Source organism: Canis lupus, chromosome 27, assembly GCF_048164855.1.
Source record: "Canis lupus baileyi chromosome 27, mCanLup2.hap1, whole genome shotgun sequence".
NCBI lineage: Eukaryota > Metazoa > Chordata > Mammalia > Carnivora > Canidae > Canis > Canis lupus.
The window spans coordinates 17,591,119-17,616,037 of NC_132864.1; the positions used below are offsets into that span (position 1 = coordinate 17,591,119).

General features: G+C 53.8%; 1 protein-coding gene across 1 annotated transcript in view; it reads right to left on the reverse strand.

Annotated features, from left to right (window-relative positions):
- RBM19 (RNA binding motif protein 19) overlaps positions 1–24,919 on the reverse strand; it is a 122,981-nt gene that overhangs the window by 27,344 nt on the left and 70,718 nt on the right. Inside the window, exon 22 of the mRNA XM_072802635.1 lies at positions 4,131–4,236. Coding sequence (XP_072658736.1) covers positions 4,131–4,236 — 106 coding nt within the window. The remainder of the gene's footprint in view (positions 1–4,130; positions 4,237–24,919) is intronic.

Here is a 24,919-nt window from a genome sequence, read left to right on the forward strand (position 1 = left end):
TCCTCCTGGAGCCCTGGGAGGATTAAAAGCGACAAATCAAACACCCAGCACCTCCCTGCCAAAGACAGGCTCTGAGAAGTTGACAGTTTTGATCAATGCCAAGATGTTGCTGTTCTAGAAACATCAGTGTCCAGAGGGCCATGTGGCGCCCCAGCGAGGGGGAGAGCCAGGCCACCCAAGGAAGACCACTGCATTTGGGATGGTTCAAGTCCTGGACTTCCAGGCTTCCCTTGTCAGCCTCTGTCCGCTCCCCTCCACCTCAAGGGGGAAGGTTCTTTGAGAAACATGACCTCTGGAGTTTTAGGGAATGCTACTGCCGTCGGAGGCAGTGATACTTATGCCCCGGACAGCAAGGGCTGACAATGTCCTGGGATGGGAAATATGGCGAGCTTGGCGCCTCGGCCCCCTGGAGCTGGGGCTGGGCTTCCCACTGGTCCACGGGGATCAGTCCACGGGGATCGGTCCACGGGGCTCTGCAGCGTCTGTGCAGATGGAGCCCAGCGGCCGCGTGGAGAGACGGGGAGGGAGTTATGCAAATCTCCCGTCCGATTCCTGGGGCTGCTGCAGGTTGGGGCGAGACAATGCGCGTGCGGTGTACATGTCACATACAGAGCCTGCATGGTCAGTCGCGGGGGCCTCGGGCTATTCTCTTCAGTTACCTGGTTACTCTGAGCTCTGCCATGACAGCCTCTGCGGAGCCTCGGGCTAGGATTCTCTTTCCAGTTTGAGGGTGTGTGCTTGACCCAGAGGGGCTTGATGGATAACAAAGTCCCTGATCACAGGCGGGGTGGGACATGGTGTTGTGCAGAAAGGTTGGAAGACTCGAGAGTGCCCGGCGCAGGAGTGGCACAGATGGGCACATGTTGGGGCCCAAGCAGACAGTGGTGTCAACGGGCTGCCTCTAGGGACTGACCAGGACCTAATTCTCTCCTCTGCCAGCTGGCAAAGTGGGCTGGTTGATGCTGGAGAAGGAGCACTGTACTAGGACCTGATATGCCTGGGGTCCAGGCCCTGGCCCCACCCAGAAACCAGTTCCTCCACTGCTTTCCAGACTCACGGCTGTACAGTCCACTGTTCGTGACCCCCTCCCGTCTCTCCCCTCTCTCCTCTACCTCTCCTTCCCCTTCTCCCTCCTCCCATCAGAGCACTGGCCGGGCTCCACCCCAGGTGAGGCTCCAAGGGTTCAAGGGTTGCTGATGCCAAGAGTGACCACTTCCATCTCCATGAGGGCGTCCTGCCAGGCAATGGGAGGGAAGTCCCTGGTAAGGAATTTGGGTGAGTCAGGGATCAGCTAAGCCCTGAAAAGGTTGCTAAAGGAGGTCTGCTTCCTCCAGTGCTTCCAAAGGACGAGAGCCATGCAGAGGAAGGCCACCGGAAGAACTGGGATCGGGCAGGTTCCCCTAGCATTCCCACAAATTCCTTCTGAAGAAGTAAACCGGGATCTCGGGGTGTTTCGCTCAGCGTCTCCTTACAGCATTGTACTCCCTCTTCAGGCTCACACCCACCCTCGGGCAGGCTCGATGTGTACAGCAGTCAGAATTCTATTCACCAGTCTGCAGTGTGCACGGCTCCCTGGGTCAGTGGCTGACGCTAAATGTGCCAAAGGAAGGCAGTGAAGTTCTTCAGACATGGAGGAGAGAGAGAAGCAGCTTCCCCGGGAGGCAAAAAGAGCAAAGGGCTATCTGCAGGGAAGACGCACTCCTGGTGGGTTCACTCTTCGGGGAGGGCCAGCTGGCATGGTGGTGGGCACAAGGGCCCTCATCCTTACGTACCCAAAGGGAAGAGCTGTGGTGGGGATGCCAGGGCCAGAACCGTCCCTGAGCCTGGCCGGCCGCCTGTCAGACGTAAGGGGCAGGAGGAGTCAATCCCAGAAGGACTGCAGGTTGAGTCCTCCCTGTCCTCGGCTGCCCTTTCTCCTCCTGGAGCCCAGAATGGGAGGCAGGGAAGGGGTGCAGGGGGAGGAGCCACCTGCATCAATCCCCGGAGGGCTGTGCTGGCTGGCTTTGCAAATACCCTCTGCAGCCTGGCCCCGGGGCCAAGAGCTTGCAGCATGTGTACCTGGAGGCCGGGAGCCCACACCTGGTCTGACCCTCCAGCCCCAAGAGCCACGTCCATTCTGACAGCAACCTCTGCCCTGGAGAGAGGCCCCCATGCAGAAGAGAGTATGCCTCTCAGCCAAGGGGCTCTGACGCCTCTTCTCTCCCCTCTGTCCTATCCCTCCTCCTTTTCAGATCATCTCTGTTGTCATGACTGTCACCACCTTCTTCTTCATTGTAGCTAGCAAGCGGAGCTCCCAGGACTGGCGCCATCCTAGAACATCACCCCATCCAAACCTCATGATCACTCAATGAGGAAAATCCTATTACTGCTTTGTAAGGGGGGAAACTGAGGCACACAGAGAATAAGGCACCTGCCCGGGGTCACACGGCAGATGGTCATAGTGGTAGGATTCCGACTCAGGCAGTCTGGCTTCCGAGTCTGTGCTCTAACGAGCCCCTTTGTTAAGAGGCATCACTTGGGGGCAAGGAGTGAATCCCCCCCTTCTCCTCTGCTCACAACTTCACACATAAACCAGGGATACCAAACAGGGAACAACGACTCTGTACCCTCACCGTCCAACCCCTCAGAAACACAGAGCTCAGTGGAAGGCCGCGGAGAAAATACTGCTCTGCCCTGCCCTCTAGCTGGGATGGTGGCCCTCAGGGGAACAGGGTTGGTGGGAACAGGGAAGCAACGACTCACTTGTCTCCAGGACGGCAGGCCTGGGTTTCAGGCGCTGTCCACCTTTACCCGATGAGGGTAGGACCCGGTTCCTACTGCTGTGTTACAACTCAGGAGCCTGGGGCGTAGAGCAGGGCTTGGGAAGCCAAGTGGCCGGCGGGAGGGTGTGCTGGACGGCTGCCCTCCACAGCTTCCCTCCCAGCCAGTGCCGGTCCCCCAAAGGCGCCTGCCCTGCTGACGGGGACCAGGGCTGGGGCCTGTTGCACGCAGGGGGTCCTGCCCCTGCTGCCACGGACAGGAGGCAAGGGAAAGGCTGCCAGCCGAGAAGAAAGGGGAGCAGATGTCCGGACAAACACGGCCACGTGTCAACACAACAGGCACTTGAGTTCAAGGCGCTGAGACAAAGGTGGCTGGCAAGGCTCCCTGGGGTCCCAGGAGCGCCTCTGTGCCTGTGCGTGTTCCCAGGACCCACAAAGGCTGCAGCTGCGTCCCTGAAATGTCACCTTGGGCTCCACCCACTGGGCCTCTGGCAACGCCAACTCACGAAAGGCCAAGGGATGTGATTCTGATGATTGCCCTCTGCTTTTCAAAAGGTGCCTCGTGAGAGGTGGAGGGGATCCCGGCATGAGCGAGACCGCCCGTTGCCTCCTCTACCCCTGAAGAAGGAGGGGGCCCACAGAGGGGAGCCCACAGTGACAGTGTGCTGCCATCTCCCCTGGGGATTCTGATGTGGTGCTGCCAGGGCAGGGGCCGCAGACACAGCCAGGAGCCCTGGTCACACTGCCTCTGCTCCCACATCTGCTGTCGGGCTGGGCCTGGCACCCACCACAAGAGCAACACTGCCACGCTGCACTGAGCCCAAACCCCAGGAGGCTGCCTTGCTTCCAAAATGAAAGATGCCCTGCCTCCAGAAGCCTGGAAAATTCTGTACCTGTGCTTATACACGGTGGCACCCGCCTGGGCTGACCTTGCCTATAACGAGCACAACTGAGGCCCTGGCCACAAGTGGGAAGATGAGGGGAAAGGTGTGTCCCTGTGGATACATCTTCCCAAGGTGCTGGCCCCTGGCCCCTGCCATGCTGCCCAGTGTCTCCCACACTGCCCATCTCAGGGGGCTCATGACTGGGGAACTCTGTCTGAACCAGGAGGCCCAGGAAACCCATTCGCCTCCCCAACTTTGTATCCCAGGTTCCTGTGGATGTCACGTCAGGGAGGGAGAGAAGGGGATATAAAACTGCCCCCTCCTCCAAATACAAAACTCAGGGCTTTTTCTTACAAATTAGCAAGGTCAGGGTAAAAGCAGAATCACATGGGGCAGCAACATGCCCTCATCCCTTAAGACGTTCCACTGCTTCCCCTCCCAAGGGTTCAGAGGGTAGTGGGGTGGGTGGGGGAGGGCATGGTCTCACCTTTGCATCCTGCTTTGTGAGGAAGTCCACGAAGCCGAACCCTCTATGTGTGCCTGTCCCGGTCATCTTCTTTGGCAAGCGGACAGTCTTCAGCTCCCCGAAGGTGCTAGAAACAAAGCAGAACACAGTAGTTTAAGAACTGCAAAGGGGCTGGGGTATGTGTGGGAAGGCAGGACCAAATCTCACACTCATCCTTTCTGGTTAGAAAAGTGCTCATAGGTGCACGTGTGTACACACACACATACACACACACACACACACACACACACACACACACACGTGTCGCTTCCCCACTGGCCAGCACTTGCTGTGGGGCATGACTGGCCTTCTCCTTTTAGATCCTGGCCATCATGCTGGGCAGGGAGGGATGATCAAGTTGGAGATGCTGCCGGAGAAATTCTGGTTCCTCTCTGACAGGCTGGCACACTTGGCCTCCCCTTGCCCACGGGGCCGAATATCTGGCAGGGGGGATGCAGCCCTGTACACGCATGGCCAGGGCACGGGGCTGCTCATGTGTGCAAGCCAGGGATCCGGACGCGGAGTCAGCAGGGTCTCCTGACCTGAATCCGCCTGCGTGGCTGAGCACACAGCAAGCCTGTGTGGAGCAAGCAGGATGAGCCTCCTCTCCCGGCCCAAGGCCCCGGGATGTTTCTTTGGTGCTCAGTGTTGGAATGACACACGGCTACTCCCTCTAAACCCCACATCCCCTACCTCTGGGCTTTAGTTTTGATATCTGCTAAGCCAAAGTCAGGCAAAGCTCTGGAGAAGGAAATGGCTTGGCTCCCCCTGACAGGGATCAAACAGGTAAACATAGCTTGGACCATCCCCTGCTGTACCCCCACCTCCTCCTTCCAGATAAATGTTCCAGAAATTCCCGGACAAAAGGATCAGGCCTCTCTGGCTCTCCTGTCTCACTCCCCCACCCCAACCCTATCCTGATGTCCATTTATCAAATCTATATGCACAAATTGCTGCCGATAAATATTTAATGTGCACAGCATCTGAAGAGGTGTTATTTTATTTGAAAATCTACACACACTTGCGGGTGCCTGGGCACACACATATACACTCAACGGCCTAGGATGCTTCAGGGCCAAAGACCGATTGGGTAAGAACACGGTAAGGGCCGTAAGCTCTCGTGAAATGATATAAGCTAAATCCGAGGCGTTAACCTGCAGCCCTGCCAGCATGACCAGGCATCTGCCAGCCCAATTTCTGAAGGCAGGATGGTGTGTAAATGCAGCATTATGAATCCTCAAAATGAATCTGCACGTCTCCTCGGAGCTCCCCCAGCAGCTCCCCCCAGGCTAGCGACAAGGCCGGCCTCCTGGGGAGGGGAGGGGCTGGAGGGGGTAGGCCGCAGAGCCCTGTCAGTCTTCCCAGCCTGGCTGAGGCTCTGGCTCATTCCGAGGGGGGTGAGGGGGCGCGGCTGGGGCCCAGACTCTAGGCAGGTGGGGATAAGCAAGAAGGTGAGGTGGGAGGGCCTGAGGACTCAAGCCTGCAAACCCTGCTTTCTTCTGCCATCTAAAGGCCGAAGCATCCCATGACAGGCACTGCCTCTGCCTCCATGGGAGCCTGAGCCGTGGCTAGTGAGGGCAGCGGATAGAGGAGTTTTCTCATATGCTTATTCAGATAAATGGGCCTTTGGCTCCGAGTTCTTCAGAGAGACATGGGGACTGCAGGGATGGTGCATCTGATGGCCATGAGGACCAGAGTATGACAGCAGTCAGATGGTAAGAGGAGGCCTTAGCAAGCACCTCCCATGTGCCCAGGCCATGCTCGGTGCTGTACAGACAAGGGGCAGACATCCCGTGGCTGTGCTGGTCTCTCCCTTCCTGCCCCAGGCTCCAGGCTCTTGCAGACCTTGTTTAACTACTGCTTAATCCAAGCAGCCTTTTCTCATCCCTCTGGGCGGGCTGAATGGCACCCCCAGCAGTCAGGGCTTCTCCACCAGGGCACTGTGGTATGGATACCTGTGTGCTCTCTGCCTTCCCTCAAGGCTGGAGCTCAGCTCTGCAACAGCAGAAACCACATCTATCTTGCTCATTAGGGGAGCCACAGCAAGGAGCCCAGTGCACGGCCCAGAGGGGATGCCTGGCAGCATTTTTGGAACGAACAAACAAGGAAACAGTAGCCCCAGACTGCATGCGAGACCACTGGTACTTTACCACTGACACTCAGAGAGCTGTGTTGAGGAGGACATGTAACAGGCCATGGGGTATGTACAAATCAGCACAAATTTTCATTAGTAGTCTTGCCACCCCCATTTAATGAATGGGGAGACTGAGCCCAGGGAGGCAGCAGTTCTGGCTAGCAAGTGGCGGGTTAGGACATGAGTCCGGGTGGCTCTGATGTGAAGCCAGAGCTCTCCTTCCACTGCAGTGTTTCATGGTCCTTTAGTTATCTGGATGGGGACTGGCCGCTTCTGGGCTGGGGGTCACTTTCTGAGGTGTGGCCCCATCTGGCATGAAGCTGGAGCAGGGTGGCTGGGAATGGCCTGCTCGGACTCCAAGGGATCCAGGGACTTACCCAAGACCCCAGGGTAAGACATGGCGACTGGGTCCCAGTTCCTTTTGCTCCCACCTGCCTCTGCCCACACAGATTACGATCCTGTACCCTGATGGTCCCAATGGCCTCTGCCCAGATTTCTTCGTAGCCCTGTCTAATTTCTGGTGAGTTAGCCTCTGTGAGTGTGTGCATGACAGAGAGAGGAGGAGAGAAATAGCTGAGGTTAATTCTTCCCTCTGCAGCGCACTGCAAGCTGCGGATGCTCTGTGCATGGCAAGCAGCTAAAGGTCCGGAGAAAGGCAAGGAAAATAATTAAAAGGTGGAGAAAAAAGCTGATGAGGAGAGGCTGAAGGCGGTGTGCTTATGTGGCCTGGAGAAGTGGCATCTCAGAGCTTGGCAAGGGAGGGGGGCTATGGCAGAGGGAGGCCCTGGATCCATGAGGGACCATGTGCAGGGATCAGGGGCTCCTGTTCCAGACATCTGGGGGGGCCTTGGGGAGGTCACAGGCCCCACCTGCATAGCACAGAATCCTGGGTCTGAAGATGCTAGTAGCTTCAGAAATTCCATTATTCTTCACAGGGACCAGGGAAATGGTCCTGATGACCATGTTTCCCCCTTCCTTCTGAGAAGAGCGTAAGAGAGAGCTGGGACTTAAGAAGCAGCTGCAAGATTAGGGTTGGATCTTAGAAGGAACTTCCCAACATCTGGGAAGCCCTGAAATGAACCAGCGAGGCTTCAAGACACCGTGATTGTAGCCGTGACTCCAGCAACCAATGACCTGGTGCCTGCGATGTGCTAGGCCTTTTTAAAATATACTGTTTCCAGCTGTAACAACTGTGAGGCAATGGTGTTAGCATCTCTATTTTCCCAGGTGAGAAAGCCAGAGGCTGGAGTGGCCAGAAAACCCGTCCACATCCCCTTGCCGTGTCCGCTGGCCGGGACTGGGCACCCGGGCAAGCGCTCTTCCCCGGCTGCCACTCCTCCGGCCCAAGAACAATGCTGGGAAGGTGGCCGGCTCTGGCTGCTAGTGTGACTGTGCCAGATAATATAAGGCTGGTACTAATGATCTTGGAGCGATATCGAAAGCGAATTAAAAAAGCAAAAAAAAAAAAAAAAAAAAAAAAAAGGTTGGGGGGAAAAATCGATGAAGTACCTTTAGCTCCTTGGAGATAAGCGATATATAAATACCAGCCATTATTAAGGTTCTTATCTGACAGGAAGGTCCACGGAGCCGTTTTTAAGAGTGGCTTTTGAAGGAAGTTCTGCATGGACCCTGGTCTCCTGGGAGCAGAGGCTGCCGCCTAGGGGAGGCCAGGCAGGGCCGCCAGGGACCAGAGAGGGAGGGAAATCGCGAGGCACCCAGGAGCCCCCTCCCACCCCAGACCCCGCCGCTCGGGAAGGAGCTGCGTGCGCTCCCCACTGTGTAGATAATAGAAACCACAAAATAGCAATTACTGTATCAGAAGCTGTGAATAAAGAGGACATACCGGGCTTTTAAACATGGCCCTCCTTCCCTCCCCCACCATGCTCACACTTCATAACAAACTCACACCTCACTTTTCCAATTACTTCATTCACCTTGGGTTCACCAATTACTCCCCCATGCCGCAGCCCCACCCCCTCTGCCGCACCCAGAGCGCATGACTGCTGGCAGGCCGGTGGGTTTTCCACGACTGGAGTTTGTTGTCACGTTTCTAATTTCTTCCGAGGTGTGTAGGGGTGGGAGGGAGAGAGGGGAGGGGGTGGGAGGTGTTGAGCGAGGCGAGCCAATTATGCCCAGCCCTCGTAAACAGGTCTGGGCATGCAAATCATGTCTGCACACAGGCCTGAACGTGGATGCAGTACGTGCGTGTGCTGTGTGTGCATGTGGGGACGTCCTCCCTCCGCACACACTACCTATCCCCCCAACCGGACTCTAGCCCTGGCTGGTAACTGCTGGGGTTTTGGCTCTGCTGCTAAAAAGGGGATGAATCATCCTCTCTCTTCTCTCCTTGTTTGAAGTGAGGGAGGAAGGAGTGAGAAGAGAGGTGAGGGGGAGGCAGAGAGAACCCTCCAGAGATGCAGAACTTGACAGTTGTGCAGCTGCTCTGGTGCCTGGGTCCTGGGGCTTAATGAGCTGACTGGGAGGCTGGCCTGACCCTCTGACCTGTATGCTGACACCAAGTGGGAGTCAGGTACACCCTGAAGAGCCTAGGCCCTCTGCTCCCAAGATGTAAGTCCTTATCACTCCCCTATTTGGATCTGCCAGAGGAACCAGCACCCCAGCAGAAGTGCTGAGTCACGTGGGGAAGTTTGTTGGCATGACTTCTCTTCCACCTGCGCTCAACGCACTGCTGAGGGGAAAAAAATATCAGCTGTCACCCAAGGGACCCAGAGTCAGACAACAGTGTGGTCTCGACAAGATGAAGGGGTGGTTTGTGATAAGAATAAACCCCAGGCTTCTTTCTCTTCCTTCTAGATGTAGGAAAGAAAGGGCTAAATCTCTTGGCAAAAAAAGCCTTTCAAATACATCCCCACTACCAGCACCAATTTTCCAACACACAGCATATCCGTGCATTCTCCCGGGACTTCCAGGCTACAGGCCTCAGAGCATGTTAAGCATCTGCTGTACATGATCTCACACCAGCTTCAGGAGCTAGGCATTGCCATTCCCATTTTATAAATGGGGAGAGCGAGTCTCAGAGAAGTCATGTGATTTCTCCAAGGTCACTCGGCAAGTTATTACACACATACCACAGGGGTGAAGTGTCTTGCCCGAGGTCCCACAGGTGGCAATGAGCCGAGCCGGGTTCAAAGTGGGCAATTTGTCCCCCTGTGCCTCTGATCCCTCAGGGGTTACAAGCCCTGTCTTGTGTAGCAACAGCCAGCCCAATGTTCCCTGTGTGCCAGGTGCTGGGAGGTAGTCAATAGTGGGTCATACATCACCCTTGTTCTCAGGGAACCCTCGCCTGGCTGGGAAGAGCTGCCAGGCAAGGCAAGGGACCCCCCCCCCCCCCCCCCCGCTCCCCCATGCCCTGCAGACACTGGAGGACTTTGCAATCAAACCTCTCATCTCAGCCGATTCAGGGTCACAGCCCAGGGCTCCTGATCTTTGCTCACTGCTCTGTTCTCCGTGCCCACCATCTTTTTTTTTTTTTTTTTTTTAAGATTTTATTTATTTATTCATGAGAGACACAGAGAGAGAGAGAGAGGCAGAGACACAGGCAGAGGGAGAAGCAGGCTCCATGCAGGGAGCCCAATGTGGGACTGGATCCTGGGACTCCAGGATCATGATGCGGGCCAAAGGCAGGCGCTCAACCGCTGAGCCACTCAGGGATCCCCCGTGCCCACCATCTGAAAGAAGGGTCTACCTGTGGATTCAAGGACCCACCAGTGATTCCATGAGGTGAACCAATGTGGCTGGCAGGTGGCTGCTTTGCCTGGTGAGCTGTCTTGTGCCCTCCCTAACACGCGCCATATGGATAAGGGCCCCTGCAGAGGCAAGGAGAGACTGACTGGCCGACTGGACACCTAGAGACAAACCCATCCCTCTGTTTACGATGTGATTTCTGTGGTGCAGGGAGGCTTGGGCACCAGCCCCAACACCAACCTCCCACTTCTGCAATGCATCCAAACCAAAGCCTCCAGTTAAGGCAGCCTTGTCCAATCCTCCACTCTCACAAACAGGGACAGGAGATTAAACCAACAACACTGGCTGGCCCCCTGCTCCTGAAGCCACCAAACCTTTGCCTACCTGAGGACCTTTGACCTTACTCATCTCATTCCTGGACCTCTCCTTACCTAGATATTCCCACAACTGACTCCTTCCTATCATTTGATCTCAGCTCAAATGCCATCTTTTCAAAGAGGCCACTCCATTTAATGTCATTCCCTACCCCACCAGCCATGCTGTCACATCTGAGCCCTGTCGGAAATGGCTTGTTTACACTTGTCTTTCCCCTACCTGTTCCAGAAACAGAAAGAACACTCCAAGTAGGCCGGGTTCTTGTTCCTGTTGTGACTGCAGAGTCCAGCCTGTGGAGAGCATACGCTCTCACCCTTCAGTGGGCCATGCGTTCAGCCTTTGGAGTCCAGCCTGAGTGCCAGGTCCCTATCCTGACCATGCATGCTACTGGGGTCACAGGGTCACATCTGGGGGCAGAACACCTGGTCATTCTGTCCTGAGGACGCATCCTCACCTACCGTGAATTATTACTGGACTGTGTGGTCCCTGGGGTCAGTGCTCCTTCCAGGGCACCCGCACACCTTTTACTATAATCACAGTGCATAAATTACAGAAAGCCAGAATGGGGCTGGCTTTACTAGGGAACTAGTACCCAGACAATATGGATCAGAATCGAGCCCTGTGGGGTAAGAGAAGACATGGTTCCCTCTACACAGCCTCGGCCGAGGTACAGACGCGCGTGAGCAGGGAGTCTGGCCGCAGTTTGCCTACGGCAGGCAGTGTGCATTCTCCTGGAAGGCTACACCGCGGACCAGAGCCTAGTCGGGCACTAGCTCTCGGAGATGTTTAACGGAGACAGATCCAGGCATGTGGTTTTTTCTTTTGTTCTCTCTCACTCTCTTTTTAAAGGGTGGCTTTTAGACTGAACTTTTCCAATTATTCTCCACTCATCCTGGCGAGAGCCGGATGTAGAAAGGTTACCTTGTCTCCATCAGAGCAATCCTTCCTTTCACTTTGGGCTCTTGGAGGCTGAAAAATGACCTGGTTTCCAAGAAAGTGAGAAAGGAAGCGCAGAGGACAGCATTTAGCTTTTCTCAATAGCCTTTCATGGGGTCCTTTCCAGGCAAGCGTGACCCTCTCGTTTTCTAGATGAGAACTCCTGGGGATGAGCAGTTAAATGGTATCTCTGAATCAGAGTCGGGGCCTGCATTCCAGGCGGGGCCCACACTTCCTCGAGAGGCTCCTGCCAGGAGGGGACATGGCGTTGAGGGATGGAAGCTTCTGGCCTGGCTCTGTCATCATCAGCTGGGTGACCTTGGCCTAGTTGTTTCTAGGCTGGATGATGATGATGATGATAGCACAAGCAAGCACGCATGTGGGCAGGCACGAGGAGAGTGTGAACCAGCTCTAGACTAAGGACCCCTATTCCACCAGAGGGGGCAGGGGCTACTCAGCCCCAGGCTGCATGGCCAGCTGGGCCATGGGCCCAGGTCTGGCAGATCTTCTCTTTCTTCTAAACAGGCCTACACACCAGGTTCTTTTGAGAAATGACATTTCTAAATACCGGTCACAAAGTCAAAACATTTTAGACACTCTGTCACCAAATACCAGATTCAGCCTGTGGGCTGCCTGTGCATCACCTCCACATCTGGGTTCCCCCTCTGATTTGGTTCCAAGAGATCAGAAGGGCTGGTCTACTCCCAACATGATGAAGTTTCCTTACCTCCTTCTCACCCAGGCTTGAGTCTCACCTGGCCCCCTGCAGTCCAGCAGCCCCCTTGCTGGTTTGTGTTCCCATGATGTGGCCTCTATGGGATTCTAAGCTTCGTGAGACAGAGAGGGCCTTGCCAGTGTGTTTTGCTCTATAGCATCTACTCGATCTACTCCAGGTGTGGACCACTTGTGGCTACACATGCACCACGAGAATCACTGCTCATCATCCTCCGGGACCCAGAGCTAGATGTGAGGCATGGTAGGGATTTTAACGGATCCTTCGTTCACTTGGTAACTATTTCCTGCATCCTGTACAGAGCAGAAATTGAGCTCTGTGCTGGGAAAGAACTGGGCCAGACATGCTCTGGCCTTCTGCAGGGCACAGCCTGTTTCTCAAAGATTATATGCTGGTGGTTTTCAATTTTTTTTTTTTAAATCCTGGGCTTGATGCACATTTTCAGTAAAATGGTTCTGAGCATTCATCTCCAATATATATGAATGCTTTTCATTTGTAAAGGTATGTACGCACTGCTCTTTCACTGCATACATACATCTTTAAATATTTAAAAATTAGAAAATTTGAAAGGATAAGATAAAATAGAAATGGAAATTCTAATGTTTTTCTCCTGCTCCTCCAACAGACTGTCATCGGCATGTTTTTGAAGGCACACAGTGGGCCAGGACTGTATATAAGTACATTCCATGTGTAACTTTATGCCATCTTTAGTGGTTCTGTGAAACTGGGGTTATATACCTATTTCACATATGGAGAAATTAAGGCCCAGCTGCTTAGAGGATTTAAGGGAAAACTCACGAGGCTATGTTGAATGGTAGAGCCAGGACTCAACCCTAGGCCTAAGGAAATTGTAAAGCCTGTGCTCTTAACTGTTGTCTCGCACTAGAGGGGGGCCATCTGTGCATGGCTGAAGGATTTAAGAAGCCACTGAAGGCTGAATACTGTCTGCTGAAACTGAGTATAGTCCTTAGGCAGAAGATGTCATAAAACGTTTTAAGATCAAAGGTAACTTTTTAAAGACAGTACTTTTCAAACTTGTCCTGAAAGATGGTAATAGGTGTTTTGTGTAAAAAGACTTCTGGAATTAAATAACTTTGAGAGCTATCTGGTAAAAAGAGTTCAGCAAGCTTCTCTCCTGCAGATCTTGTCAGTGTCTTTAAGGTATTAGGTACATGGAAGGTGGATATGGAAGAGTGAGGTATTTCTCAAACTTATCTGGCCACCAAACCCCTCCTACCCCCAAACAAGAAAATCTATTAGCATCTCTCGGGACACAGTTGGGGAATAAAATTTGGGAGATGAAAAGGCAGGTGGCCATCATGGAAGACCCAAGCACACACACTGAGGCAAGCACACATACTCTAAAGGTCTGAAAGTGGGGAGCTGCTGCGGCGGGGGGGGGGGGGGGTGGTTTTGACAGCCCAGCATCACTGAAAGAACAGAAGTGTGGAGTCAGATGGCGGTTCAGAGCCTAGCCCTACACATGACATCACCTGAGACTCAAGCTCTCGTCACCTGAAAAATGATCATCTCACCCTATGAGGCTGCGGGATCCAGGGTTCCCTACACAGAATGGGAATGAAGAAAAGGAAGCTCTTGACGATGATGTTCTCAACCATTAAAGGGATCAGCACTGGTGCCAGGCAAGGGATGGCTTCCAGGCCCTTATGGTGTTTCAGGTCGAAGTGGAGAAGAGGCAGGCTGAGCCAGTTCAGGCCCCTCCTGGGGGACCCCAGGGTTTTCAGCAAAGAGCTCAGAGAGCCAGATGTGATCTTGTGATTCTTAGTGCCCTGAAAAAAGCAGCAGTTCTCTGTCTTACCCACATGACCTATCAGCTTTACAAGATAATTGGAAGAAACTGTCCCCAGGGAGGCATCCCTCAGCCAGACCCCGGCACCCCTGTTTCCCCTCGGGCCGAGCTAGCCCATTGGAACAGCTTGTGTTCCTTCTTCCTTTCGGAAGGAGAGGATCAAGACGCAACCCCTGGCCTGGGGCGCACATTCTGGTCAGTTCCACGCCTCTGCTGGGGTGAGTTAATGAAATCCACAGCAGACGCTCTCCCCTACTTTCTCCCCCTCTGGTCTTCAGCTGCCTCAAGTACAGCTAATCCCATTACAAGAAAATAAAGTGGATAATTCAGGCTAATGAAATCGTTACAAGAATGTGGCCAGCCAGAGGTGGACATTCAGAACCAATTTAACACCCTTTGGTGTCATTATCCTCAGTACAGGAAATGTGGGAGAGGTGGAAGGAAAAAAATTAAAAAGGAAAAAAAAGAAAGCCCAGCCTTTTTCTTGTTGGCTTAAATCTGGTTAAAGAATGGATCTGCCAAGTAGCTTGCTCGCTATTATCTCCACCACGTCTGCTATCTCCACGGTAACCTCAGAAAATATCAAAGTAGGTGGAGCACACCTGGAAGTCACCTGCCATGGGGAAATCTGCAGACCCCTCCACACCTTTTGCTCTGCCCAAAATCTGCTTGGCAAGGACCACTAAGGGCCCCAAGCCACCACCAAACTCAGAAGCCTCTCACACTGGATTAAGTAAGTGTCTGTCCCTGGGATCTGAGTGAGGCAGGAGAACTAGGGTGACCTCCCATGCAAAACAGAGCAGGCATTAGGACCCCCTGTGTCAGGGTGGGCCTGGGGGGCTGAGCAGGGGGCTCCCCATAGCACTGGCCCACACCTCCTCATGCCACCTGCTGCCAAGTCATGGCAGGCCTCCTGAGAAGGCTGAATTAAGGGTAGCCAACTTCTTAGCACCTACTCCCCACACTCGATACCCACGCCTGTCCCTGCCATGTCTCCCCCACACTCAGAAAGGGCCCTGGCAATCAGATTTCTTTCGGATCCATTTCAGTGCTCAGAACCTTCAGGAGGACAGCCTCATGTCCCCAATCCCCATTCTCTCCAGCTTGTTCCCATTGGCTTGGACACGGTTCTCCCAAACGAGCCTTGGACTGTTTTAATCCCCCCAGGTAAGGGCAGGCTCTAGGTCCTCCTAAATGGGGAGCGTGCATGGCAGGTGCAGGGGGAGGATGTGCAGGGAAAGAAGAGAGGATCCTACAAAAGTAAGGAGAAATTGTGCCCAGGCTGTGGAGGGTCCTCAGAGGGCACATGTGGGTCAGGAGAGAGTTACAGTCACTAGGGAGCTAGGAAACTGCCTGGGACAATCCCCCTGTTAAGAGTGCCAAACAGCAGCCCCCAGTAACCAGCACCACCCTCTATTTACTGATCAAGAGGCAGGCATCTGGGGAGATGGAAGCCTGACGACTTAACATCCTGCAGCTATTGAAGTACACCACACATGGCCTCCAGGCCCCGTCTCTTCCGACCTCTCTGGAGGAGCACAAGGTAGCCACACAAGTCTACATGGTGTCCCAGACAGCATCTCTAAAAAGGGGTGGGACGGTGGGAGGAGCTTCTGTAGGGGTTCAGTGAACCCAAGCCCTCTTGGGAACACAAGTGGGATGAGAGCCGATGCCACTACTTAGAGGCCCAGGACAGAGACTGGGAGAGCCAGGGGGCTGCGTGCTGTTAATGCCACACAGCAACTGCAGCCTGCACAAATGTTCTTGGTCACTCATCTAGAATCCAGAGAACCCAGAAGCTAGATAAGGGCCCCCCGCCCCACCCCCACCCACCCCAACAACGAGGCCACAACCCCCAGACACTAAGCTTCTGCCTGTCACTGATGGGAAAGCCCTTGACCTTGCCCCTGGCCCACTGAAAGTCTATTTACTTTTACTTCACAAACTTGTTTACCTAATTTCTCATCTCAGAACAGCTGGCGGAGGGCACTGGGGTTAATAGTGGCAGGTGCCTATCAGGCCTCAAGAAGTGATGATGGACGCCATGGATCAGACCAGGGCATGCTCAGTTTCTCTATAAAGAGTCACACAGTAAATACATTTGGTTTTGTATCTGCTCAACTCTGTAGTGTGAAAGCAGCCATAGGCTATATGGAAATGAATGGGGGCAGCTGTATGCCAACGAAACTTTATTTATAGAAAAAAGGGGGGGCTGGAACCACGTGAGCCTTATTTGCCAACCCCCAAACTAGCCCCCCCCACCCCCAAAACATGATATTTAACTGACACAACGCAGTAGTCTGGGAATGTCAGGTGCGGGGCAAACAGCAACCATGCCTGGACAGCTCTGATTGGCACCAGTGGGCAGCCTGGGTGCAGCATCCTTCGAACAAACAGGAAAAGGCACTGTGTATTTTAGAATGACTTCCGCTGAGTGATCAACATTTTCAGAGGACTGATGCTCAAAGGTAGAAGGTGGCAAAGTCACTTACTGGGGAATCCTCATTGTTGGTGGTTTGTGCCTAGTGGTGAGTGTCCAGCCCCACAGCGTGGAGAGTCACGCATCTCCCCTGCCCAGAGACCTGCTCAGCATAGAAGCAAGTAGACAGACTCACAAAGCCAGCTGCTGCCCTACTAAATGGCATGAGGGAAAGAATACCAGGGTGGACGATGCCACCTCAAAGACCTTCCCTCCAAGCCCACCTGCCTCACAGGCCCTCCATCTGTGGTCACTTGCCCCATTCCTCTTCCTCAATGTCATTTGACTTTTGGCCTGTTGGTGAGGACAAATGTCTATCTCCCCTGCTGGACTAGTAAGTGCCTAGCACCTAGGAAGGGCCAACTGTGCCTGGAATGCAGTAGGTGCTCAGTGTAGACCATCCGGTGGCTGCTGATTGAGTTGTGAATGGACGCTTCTATTCCTCGCCTTTCTATTTCTGGTCCCCTAGATTTTCGACACCAGGCACAAAAGCCAGAGAGTGGGGAGCGGACCAGCATTGGCTGATACATACCATGTGCTGGTGCCATGTTGGATGGCCCAGAGCAATCCTAAAGAGGGGCAGCATTCCCAGAGCACCTGTGAGACACTAAGGGGAAGTCTGTCTGAGAGCTCCGGTCCAGGCCTGTGGGGCTTTCCACTATGCCCACTTCTGCCCTTAAACTAACTCCTCCAGTTCTAGCTGGAGCCTGCCAAGCACTGGGAAGCCATCAGAAAAATGATGGAGGAAGCAGAAAAGCAGCCAAGGAGATGATGAAAGATACAGAGGGTAGTTTCTAAAGAGCTCGGCATTCTGGAAACTTCTAACACCTGCCATCAGGGGGAACAGTCCAGACCCCCAGTGCCTTAGGAAAACCCACTGTGGATGCCCTCTACTGCCTCCCTGAGAGTTCCAGGCATCTGTCTGAGCTAGGAAGAAGCTATCTCCCCAGGAAGCCCCAGGTGGACAAGTTGACACTGGGAGGTGACCACTTTCCTGGTCTACTGCAGTTCAGACTGAGGTGTGGCTCAGATAACTGAGTCACCTCCACATGTGATCTTTTGAGAAAGCCAGGCCCACAGCCACAGGGGATGACAGCAAGACAGCTCTGCAAGAAGGCGAGAGAGGCAAATCCACAGTGTGGGCCAATCGATGGAAGGTGCCGGAGGCCGTCCCGGGGGCACGGCACGAGACAGGAAGTGAGGACAGTGATTCATGCCACTGAGCCTGCCAGCGCAGAGGGGGAGGAGAGGCATTCACCCTGGCTGGGACAAATATTATTTTTAAAAGTCTGGGAAAGAAAACAACAATAAAACAACTCCGGCTTGGGGTGGTTGGTGAGTTCTGAGAGGCAGGGAGAGGAGGAAATGGATTTGTGAGAGGGGCCCATTTGTTTGGGGCAAACCAACCAATGCAGAATTCAACTCAATCACAGAAGGGGAAGGGGAGGTTGAGAATCGGGGGGTCACCAGAAGCCGAGAGCCACAGGGGTCTAACTTGGACCTTGAGCTGTCACGTTCTGGAGGCTGCAGGCAAAGGAGAAGCGGTGAACCAGGTGTGTGAATGTGGGTCCTGCTGCAGAGCATCCGAGGGTGTGGGGTGGGGAGACTCTTCCCTGATAAGATGCCCTGTTAGGGCCAGATAAGTTCTGAGGTGTAGGACGACCAAGAATTTCTAGGCAGAGATACAGGGAAAGGAGAAAAACCAGCAGCCAGAGGGAAGAAGGCCCTGTCTGCAGCAACCAATGCTGGTCTCAGGAGCCAGTTAAGGAGCATCATTTGCAAAGCTGCAAGGAGGGAGAGGTGAATGATCTTGTCTTTAGCAACACACAAATCCCTCCACACACTTTATCCCTGTTCCCTTGCTGTACTCAGGAGAAGAGCTGTGCAAATCTGGGCTGTACCTCCCCTTCCTTGCCTTCCCTCCTCAGTCCATTTGGATGACGAACAAGTGTGGCCACAGCTTTTTCTGAGGCAGCAGGTCCGCAGTGACCTGGGTCCTGGGTGGGCATGGGCTGGGAAAGCACTGTGAAGACAGTGGTTTTAGGCTTTTGTGGGGCAGAGTGGGAGGTAATTAAAACTGGACTTGGTTCCTCTGGCTGCATTCAGATCCTCAGTAAGATAGAAATTCTGTCTGCATCAGATGTGGTGTGTCCTACCCTTGGCAGGGAGCTGCACCTCCAACACCCAGGATGAGTTTGTGCCCTGTGTTCCAGGTTGGCCCCCACTCGAGATGGGAGATATCAGAAGTCTGGAAGCATAGATGGGGTATTGGGCTGACGAGGACAGGCTGGGGGTCAAGCTGGCTCCTCAACTCTCTGCCTTGGCTTGCTCGCCTGTAAAATGGGGATAATGGTCCACTACTCAACGGAGTGGTGGTAAGGACTGAGTGAGATATGTCTGAGGCAGTTCACGTGGGGCGGGGCCCATAATGAGCACTCGCCAAGAAGCAAAATGAACAAATGAAGGAGTGAATGACAGAATGAATGGGGGAGATCATGTGTAGAAGGTAAGGATAACTGGGATCTCTCCTGCCCTCTGAGCCAGTGGCAGGGGGTTCTGGGCCAAGACCAGAATCCCATCTTACAGACAGGGAAAGGGGAAGGCACCTGCCCCGCCTACCTTCAAAAAGTCAAGCCACAGAGATGGGACTGGAAGCCCACAGGGATGCTCTGTCTCATCCTCCCCAACTGGAAACAGAGAAGTGCCCTTGGGTGTAGTTTACAGACTTGGGATTCTGGGGGATGATTTCAGTTGAAACATGGTTCCCCTTGGCGGGGAGAAAGCCTCTCTCTGCTACACCAATGACCATTGGTGGGTTCTAGGAACATTTACTGAAGGTGTGCTGGGGATGGGGTCAGTTATCGTGGCAGAGCCACCACCTGCTCTCCTAGCACCGATGGCTCCCCACACCTCCCAGGCCCTGGAGGGATGGAGCCATGGTCATGAGGTCAGAACAGAAGCCTGAGCGTGGCAGTCCAGCTCGTTCTTCCTCTGCCAAGGAGAAGCCCAAAGCCAAGTACTGAGGAGGTGGGCCTCCCTTCACCTGGGACCTGCGGAAAGTATGTAGAGTAGAGCCTCCCACTGACCCCCACCAGGTATGCGCACCCCCTGTGATTGAGTTAAGCTACTGAGGTTTGGGGGCTTGGTTGTTACTGCAGCTCACCGGGTCTATCCTAATACGTGTACAAAACAGAAGTGTCTGGGGAGGGACCGAGCTGGCTGTGGGCCTGCTGCAAGGAAAGTAGCTGAAATGTAAAGCACATCAGCTTAAGAACAGCAGCTCCCGGGATGGGAGCTCAAGGATATGGGTCTTCAGAATCCATGTTTGGTTTGCTTCTCTGTGCAGTTGTGTGGCACCCCCCCATGTGCCCGTCCGCTCTCTCAAGTCCTTTCACATGAAGATGGCTCTTCCCATTTCAAATGATAATGAGGAGAAAGTGACTAGGGGTTGGCAAACCATGACCTGTGGGCCGAATATGGCCTTCTACCTGCTTGGGTATATAAGGTTTTACTAGAACACAGCTATGCCCATTGCTTGTCTATGACTGCTTTGGAGCTACAGCGGCACAGTTGTGTCTGCAGCAGAGACCATACAGCCCACAAAGCTGTATATGGACTCTCTGACTTTGCATTAGTCTCCAAAGAAACAGAAGTGGTAGGATATACACAGGATATAGAAAGATATTTCCTACATGGGACTAGCTCACAGGATTGTGGGGGCCGAGGAGCTCCATGCTCTGCTGTCTGCAAGCTGGAGGGCTAACCAGGCTGGTGGTATAGTCCAGATCCATGGGCCTAAGACTAAGGGGACCCAATGGTGCAAGTCCCAGGCCAAAGGCCAGAGAACCTGGGGGGCCTATGGTAATGTCCTGGTCTGAAGGCCTAAGATCCAGGAGCTCCGATGTCTAGGGGCAGAAGATGGATGTCCCAGCTTAAGAGGAGAGCAGATCCACCTGTCCTTCATCTTTTTGTTCTATTGTGGCCCTCTGCAGATTGAATGGTACCCACCTACACCGAGGAGGGCCATCTGCTTCACTCAGTTCACTGATTCAAATGCTAACATCCTTCAGAACACCCTCACAGACACACCAGAAATAATGCTTCTCCAGCTCTCTGGGCACCTGGTGGCCCTGTCAAGTTGACACATGAAACTGACTACCACAGACCCTTCACAGAAGTCTGACAACCCCAGATGTAGCCCAATCCCGTCCCCAGTCCCCAACCTCACTCCACACCACCAGTGCTCCAGCTCTGGACCTCCTCCCTGCACTGCTGCACCCTAGTCCTTTCCCCCTGAAAACCAAGGTCTTTACCTCCTCACTCCTGAGTTGTTTTCCTTAATCAGGTACATATTAGATCAAGAGGCACTTAGTAGACAAGTCAACTGGTCTTTATGGAGGTCTGCACAAACCTCCACGAGGCCTCCCTGCCTCACCCTTCCCGTGCATCATTCACCTGAGGGGCGCTGGTGAGGAACTGCTTCTGGGGAGCCAGCCATCACAGACGACTGAACCTGGCATCCCTACAGTAGTGCCCCCACCCAGCTCTTCTCTATAGGGCCAGGAGAGGGGGAACCTGCGTGATCACCCACCGTGGTCATGACAAGACATGGTGCCTGGAAGGCATGGGTGCTGCCCCCTCCCCCGCTGCCCACCACACACATCCTCACCCCACAGCATGGAGACCTCAGAAACGGGAAGACAGCTGAGGTCACCTATCCAGGTAGCAATGTTAGGAGAGCACTCCCCAAAGTAAATCCTCACCAAGAAATGTGATTAAGTGGAAAGAAAGAAAAAAGAGCCAGGAGCCAAAGAGTTAAAAAAAAAAAAAAAAGGGTGATGGTGAAGGGGACTTGTATGTAGGTGTATGTGCACAGTGTTATTTCTGGAGTGAGACATGGGACCTTGGTTGCAGCGGCTGCCTGTAAGGGGCCCAAAGAGCTGGACCTCGCGTCCCACGCCCCTCCCCCGGCCCCTCCCCTGGCTGGCTGCTGCTGGGCCGGGCTGGGCGGGCTGGCCGGTTCTGGTGCCCGCAGGGCTTCCATCTCCCAGCCAGCGCCCTCCCTCCTGCAGTCACCCATTCTGCCCCTGCTTACTCAATCCAGGCGGCAGGGCGGCCGTGGCCCTGAGGCCATCTCCAGCCAGAACACTGCCATGGGAGCTCATGGGAGCTCTGGAAGGGGTTCCGTCCATCTGTGGGGTAAGGTGTTGGTGCTTGTAGCAGCAGAGCCCCTTCCTCATCTTGCTCTCCCTTCCCCGTTTATTCTATACCTTACTGTAGCTTTTATACTATGTGCGTGTTTTCTAAAAAACATGCCTATATATGCATAAACACAATAATATATTTATACTATGTATGCATGGTGCCCAGTAGAACCACTTGCTTCCTTTATTCCTTATGCTGCTAAGGAGCTCAGGCTGCATCCTCTGTCAAGCGGCTTCAAATTCTTTGGGTGAGTGGGATGATGTCGCTGCTGGGCCTGGTTAGACTCTGGTTTAGAGCCACACCGCCACAGGGCCTGGGCAGCTGGAGGGCCTCGAGCTCTGCCTGCTGTAGTCCCTGCAAAGGTCTGCTTGACATCTCAGTCTCAGATCAGAGTCACCACTTCCAGGGAGCTTTCCCTGACTGCTTGTACCAAACTGTCAGGGACCACAGACCCCATCACCCCATACCAAGTCGGCACTGCACGTGTCACTCTCTGACGTCACCTGTTCATGGGCCATCTCCCCATGTGTACATCAGCTCCACTAGGGCAGGGCTCTCATTGGTCTTGAGGGTAAAAATCAGGACCACAGGAAGAGGGGAGCCCTCTTTGCGTGTCAACATAAGCACCTATGTCACAAACTAAACCCCCTACATCCCTAATTGGCTTCATTACATGCAAGGCTTGCCCCAACTGGAGGGCTGCCCTGAGTCTGCAGAGACAGGCGGGCTCTGGGACACTTATTATCTTGGATTCTTGGCCTGGCCTTGATAATGACTTTTCTCGACCAAGTTTCTCAGAGGCTGCAGCTGCGGAAGAAAGTGCTAGAACACGAGACAGGTACAGTTGCCATGATACAGTCGTTGAGGTAATTTAGCCTCACAGCTCCGGCTCCCCTGGACAATTTAACGCTCTGTCATGGGAAGGAAGGAAGGAGGACAGTGTCGTGTGGCTCGATGTCCCCACCTCCAAAAAATAATCTAAGTTCCCGTAGCCAGAGAAGGCCCCCGGCTGGAGAAATGGAAGAGTGAGAACATTTTCTACAAGGACGCAGGTAGGAATGCCTTACCTATCTACCTTCATCGGAGGGGAAACAAACAAGTGCATTAGAAAAGCCGTAGGGACATCTATTCCAAACTGTGTCTTCCTCTGGCCATTGCTTATGTTCCTTTTATATCCAGACCCTAGAGCGTATTTCTTTAAAGCAACCGCTCGTCCAAGCCTCTGACTGGCTTCCTCCCTCCTTCAGGGGTTCCTGGCATGGAGGAAAAGGGAGCTGGGAGCAGGACAGGGTGTGGAAAAGTGAAATCACTGCTCTGGCCCATGACCTCTCTTCTCCCTGACCCAGGGACGAGATTTGCTTCTACAGGCTAGAGAAAACCCTCCTCCTACAAGCCACTTGTTACTGCCTTGTGCTACTCCTTAGAAAGCTGGCTCTGCTGGCTGGGAGCAAAACCTGCATGCACAGGGGTGCACACAGGTGTCTGCCCCCAGGGTGTAAGCACACTTGCACGCTGCTGACTGTGCATCTGACCAGCACTGGAACCCCCACCCCCACCCCAGCTGAGTCCTGCCCAGGTCCCTGCAGGTGGGGCAGAGTCCTGAGGGCCTCTGTTCTCCCGGCAGCATGGCATGGACCTGTCTGCGGACGCTGTGTGGACGAGACAGTGAATGGCAGTGGTACAGAAGACCGGGTGCTGAGGTTTCCTGCTCAAGGTGAAAGGACAGAAAACCACATTCCTCCTGGAATGGACAGATTAACAGCTGCCTGTAGCACGGGATGGTGCCCTTTGTTTTAACCAGGTATTTGGAGCCATCAGAGACCTGGACCTTGGGACTCTGCTATGTTAAGCGAGTCACTGACACCAGGTATGGCCTGGCCCCCTCCACGGGGGCTCCCAGAAAGAGTCCACAGACTGCAAAGCATCATCCCGATTTGCCCTAATTCTGCATTCTGGCAACACTCCTTCTCAGATGTAAGAACTGGCACATTTTATTTTTAAAGGAGCTCTAAGGTCATGCTAAAAAGAGTTGCCAGACAAAACTTGGTTGGTGCTAGAAGGAAGAGAGAAGGCACTGGAGCCAGGTGAGTTTCAAGTAATAGCTCTGGGCAGCAGAAGGAGAGGGGGCTGGGATGGTTCTCATATCAAGGGGAGCTGTACCAAGACTAGGCTGGTTTGGGGGCCATTTACTCCCAGGATTTCCATCAGGTTCCACGCCACCCACAATCTAAGCAAAGGCACGTGTGGCTCCTGGACAGGTCCCTGCAGACAGCCCCAGCTCCCCCACTGGAGAGATTCAGGAGCTGCCACAAAGACTCCAGAAACATGGGTTCAGGGACTCAGCTCTTCTCCTAGGCCTCTGCCCCTGGGTGATTATGCAGCAATACCAAAGCCACTCTCTTCCTCCCGGGACAGGGAGTCAGATGGTAATGTGAAGTCCTTGGGATGCCTTTGAAAGAAACGGCGAGCCTAAATATCTTTTTGAAAAAATCAAAAGAAGAGAGAGACAGAGACATGTGCTTTTGAGGAATAGGAAGGGCAAAAGGCAGGCCATCTTCCCTAAAAACATTCTTCCCTGGAGTTTTTAAGAAGGGGCCCGTGACTGCCAAAATGACCGTAAGAATGGCAAGGTGGTGAGACCCTGCAGGTGGCGTTCTGGACAGTACAGGCCTACGCTGAGGGAGGCTGGTCCTGGCAGGACAGCAGGAGAGGGGTCACTGTCCAGGGCAGAGAGAGCCCCCTTTGATGGTGAGCCAGACTCGGGCTGGGGTGTCTGCTGAGATTAACCAGCTGAGCCGTCAGAAGTGATGAAAAAGAAGAAGGAGCTTACCGCATGCTGGGAAAGAAACAGCGCCTCCCACATAGCCCATCTGCTCCGCCGCAGAAAGTTTCAGTGGAACATCTCAAGCCAACAGGCCAGAGTGACCGACCAGCCCATACAGCCAGCCCAAGCCAGAGGGACACGGCCTGGCCCAGAGAAGGAAGACCAAGCTTCCTGCCTGGTTTTGCCAGAGGAAACTCTGGGATGGAGGAGTCAACAATTCTAAGGGTTCATGTGACCATTTGGGGGCTGCCTGACCTTAGGCAAGTGATGTGTCAGTGCCAAGTCCACGTCCTTATTTGTAAAACAGGGATGATGGGACTTTCTTGGGGGGCCCATGCAAATGGTACAGTCTGAGGACAGGTCAGCAGGGCTCTGGCAAAGGTCGTGAGCTTCTTGAGAACTGACCACATGCTCTGTCTGCACTGTTCAAGGCCATAGTGAGCCTGACCATTCAACTTTCGAAGCATACATAAGGTGGAAGGCATCTCAGGGGAGGTGACATCTGGGTGGATGGTGAATACCATGAAGGGTCAGGGTATATGTTAGAGGAGTCCAAGCAGAGGGAAGAGC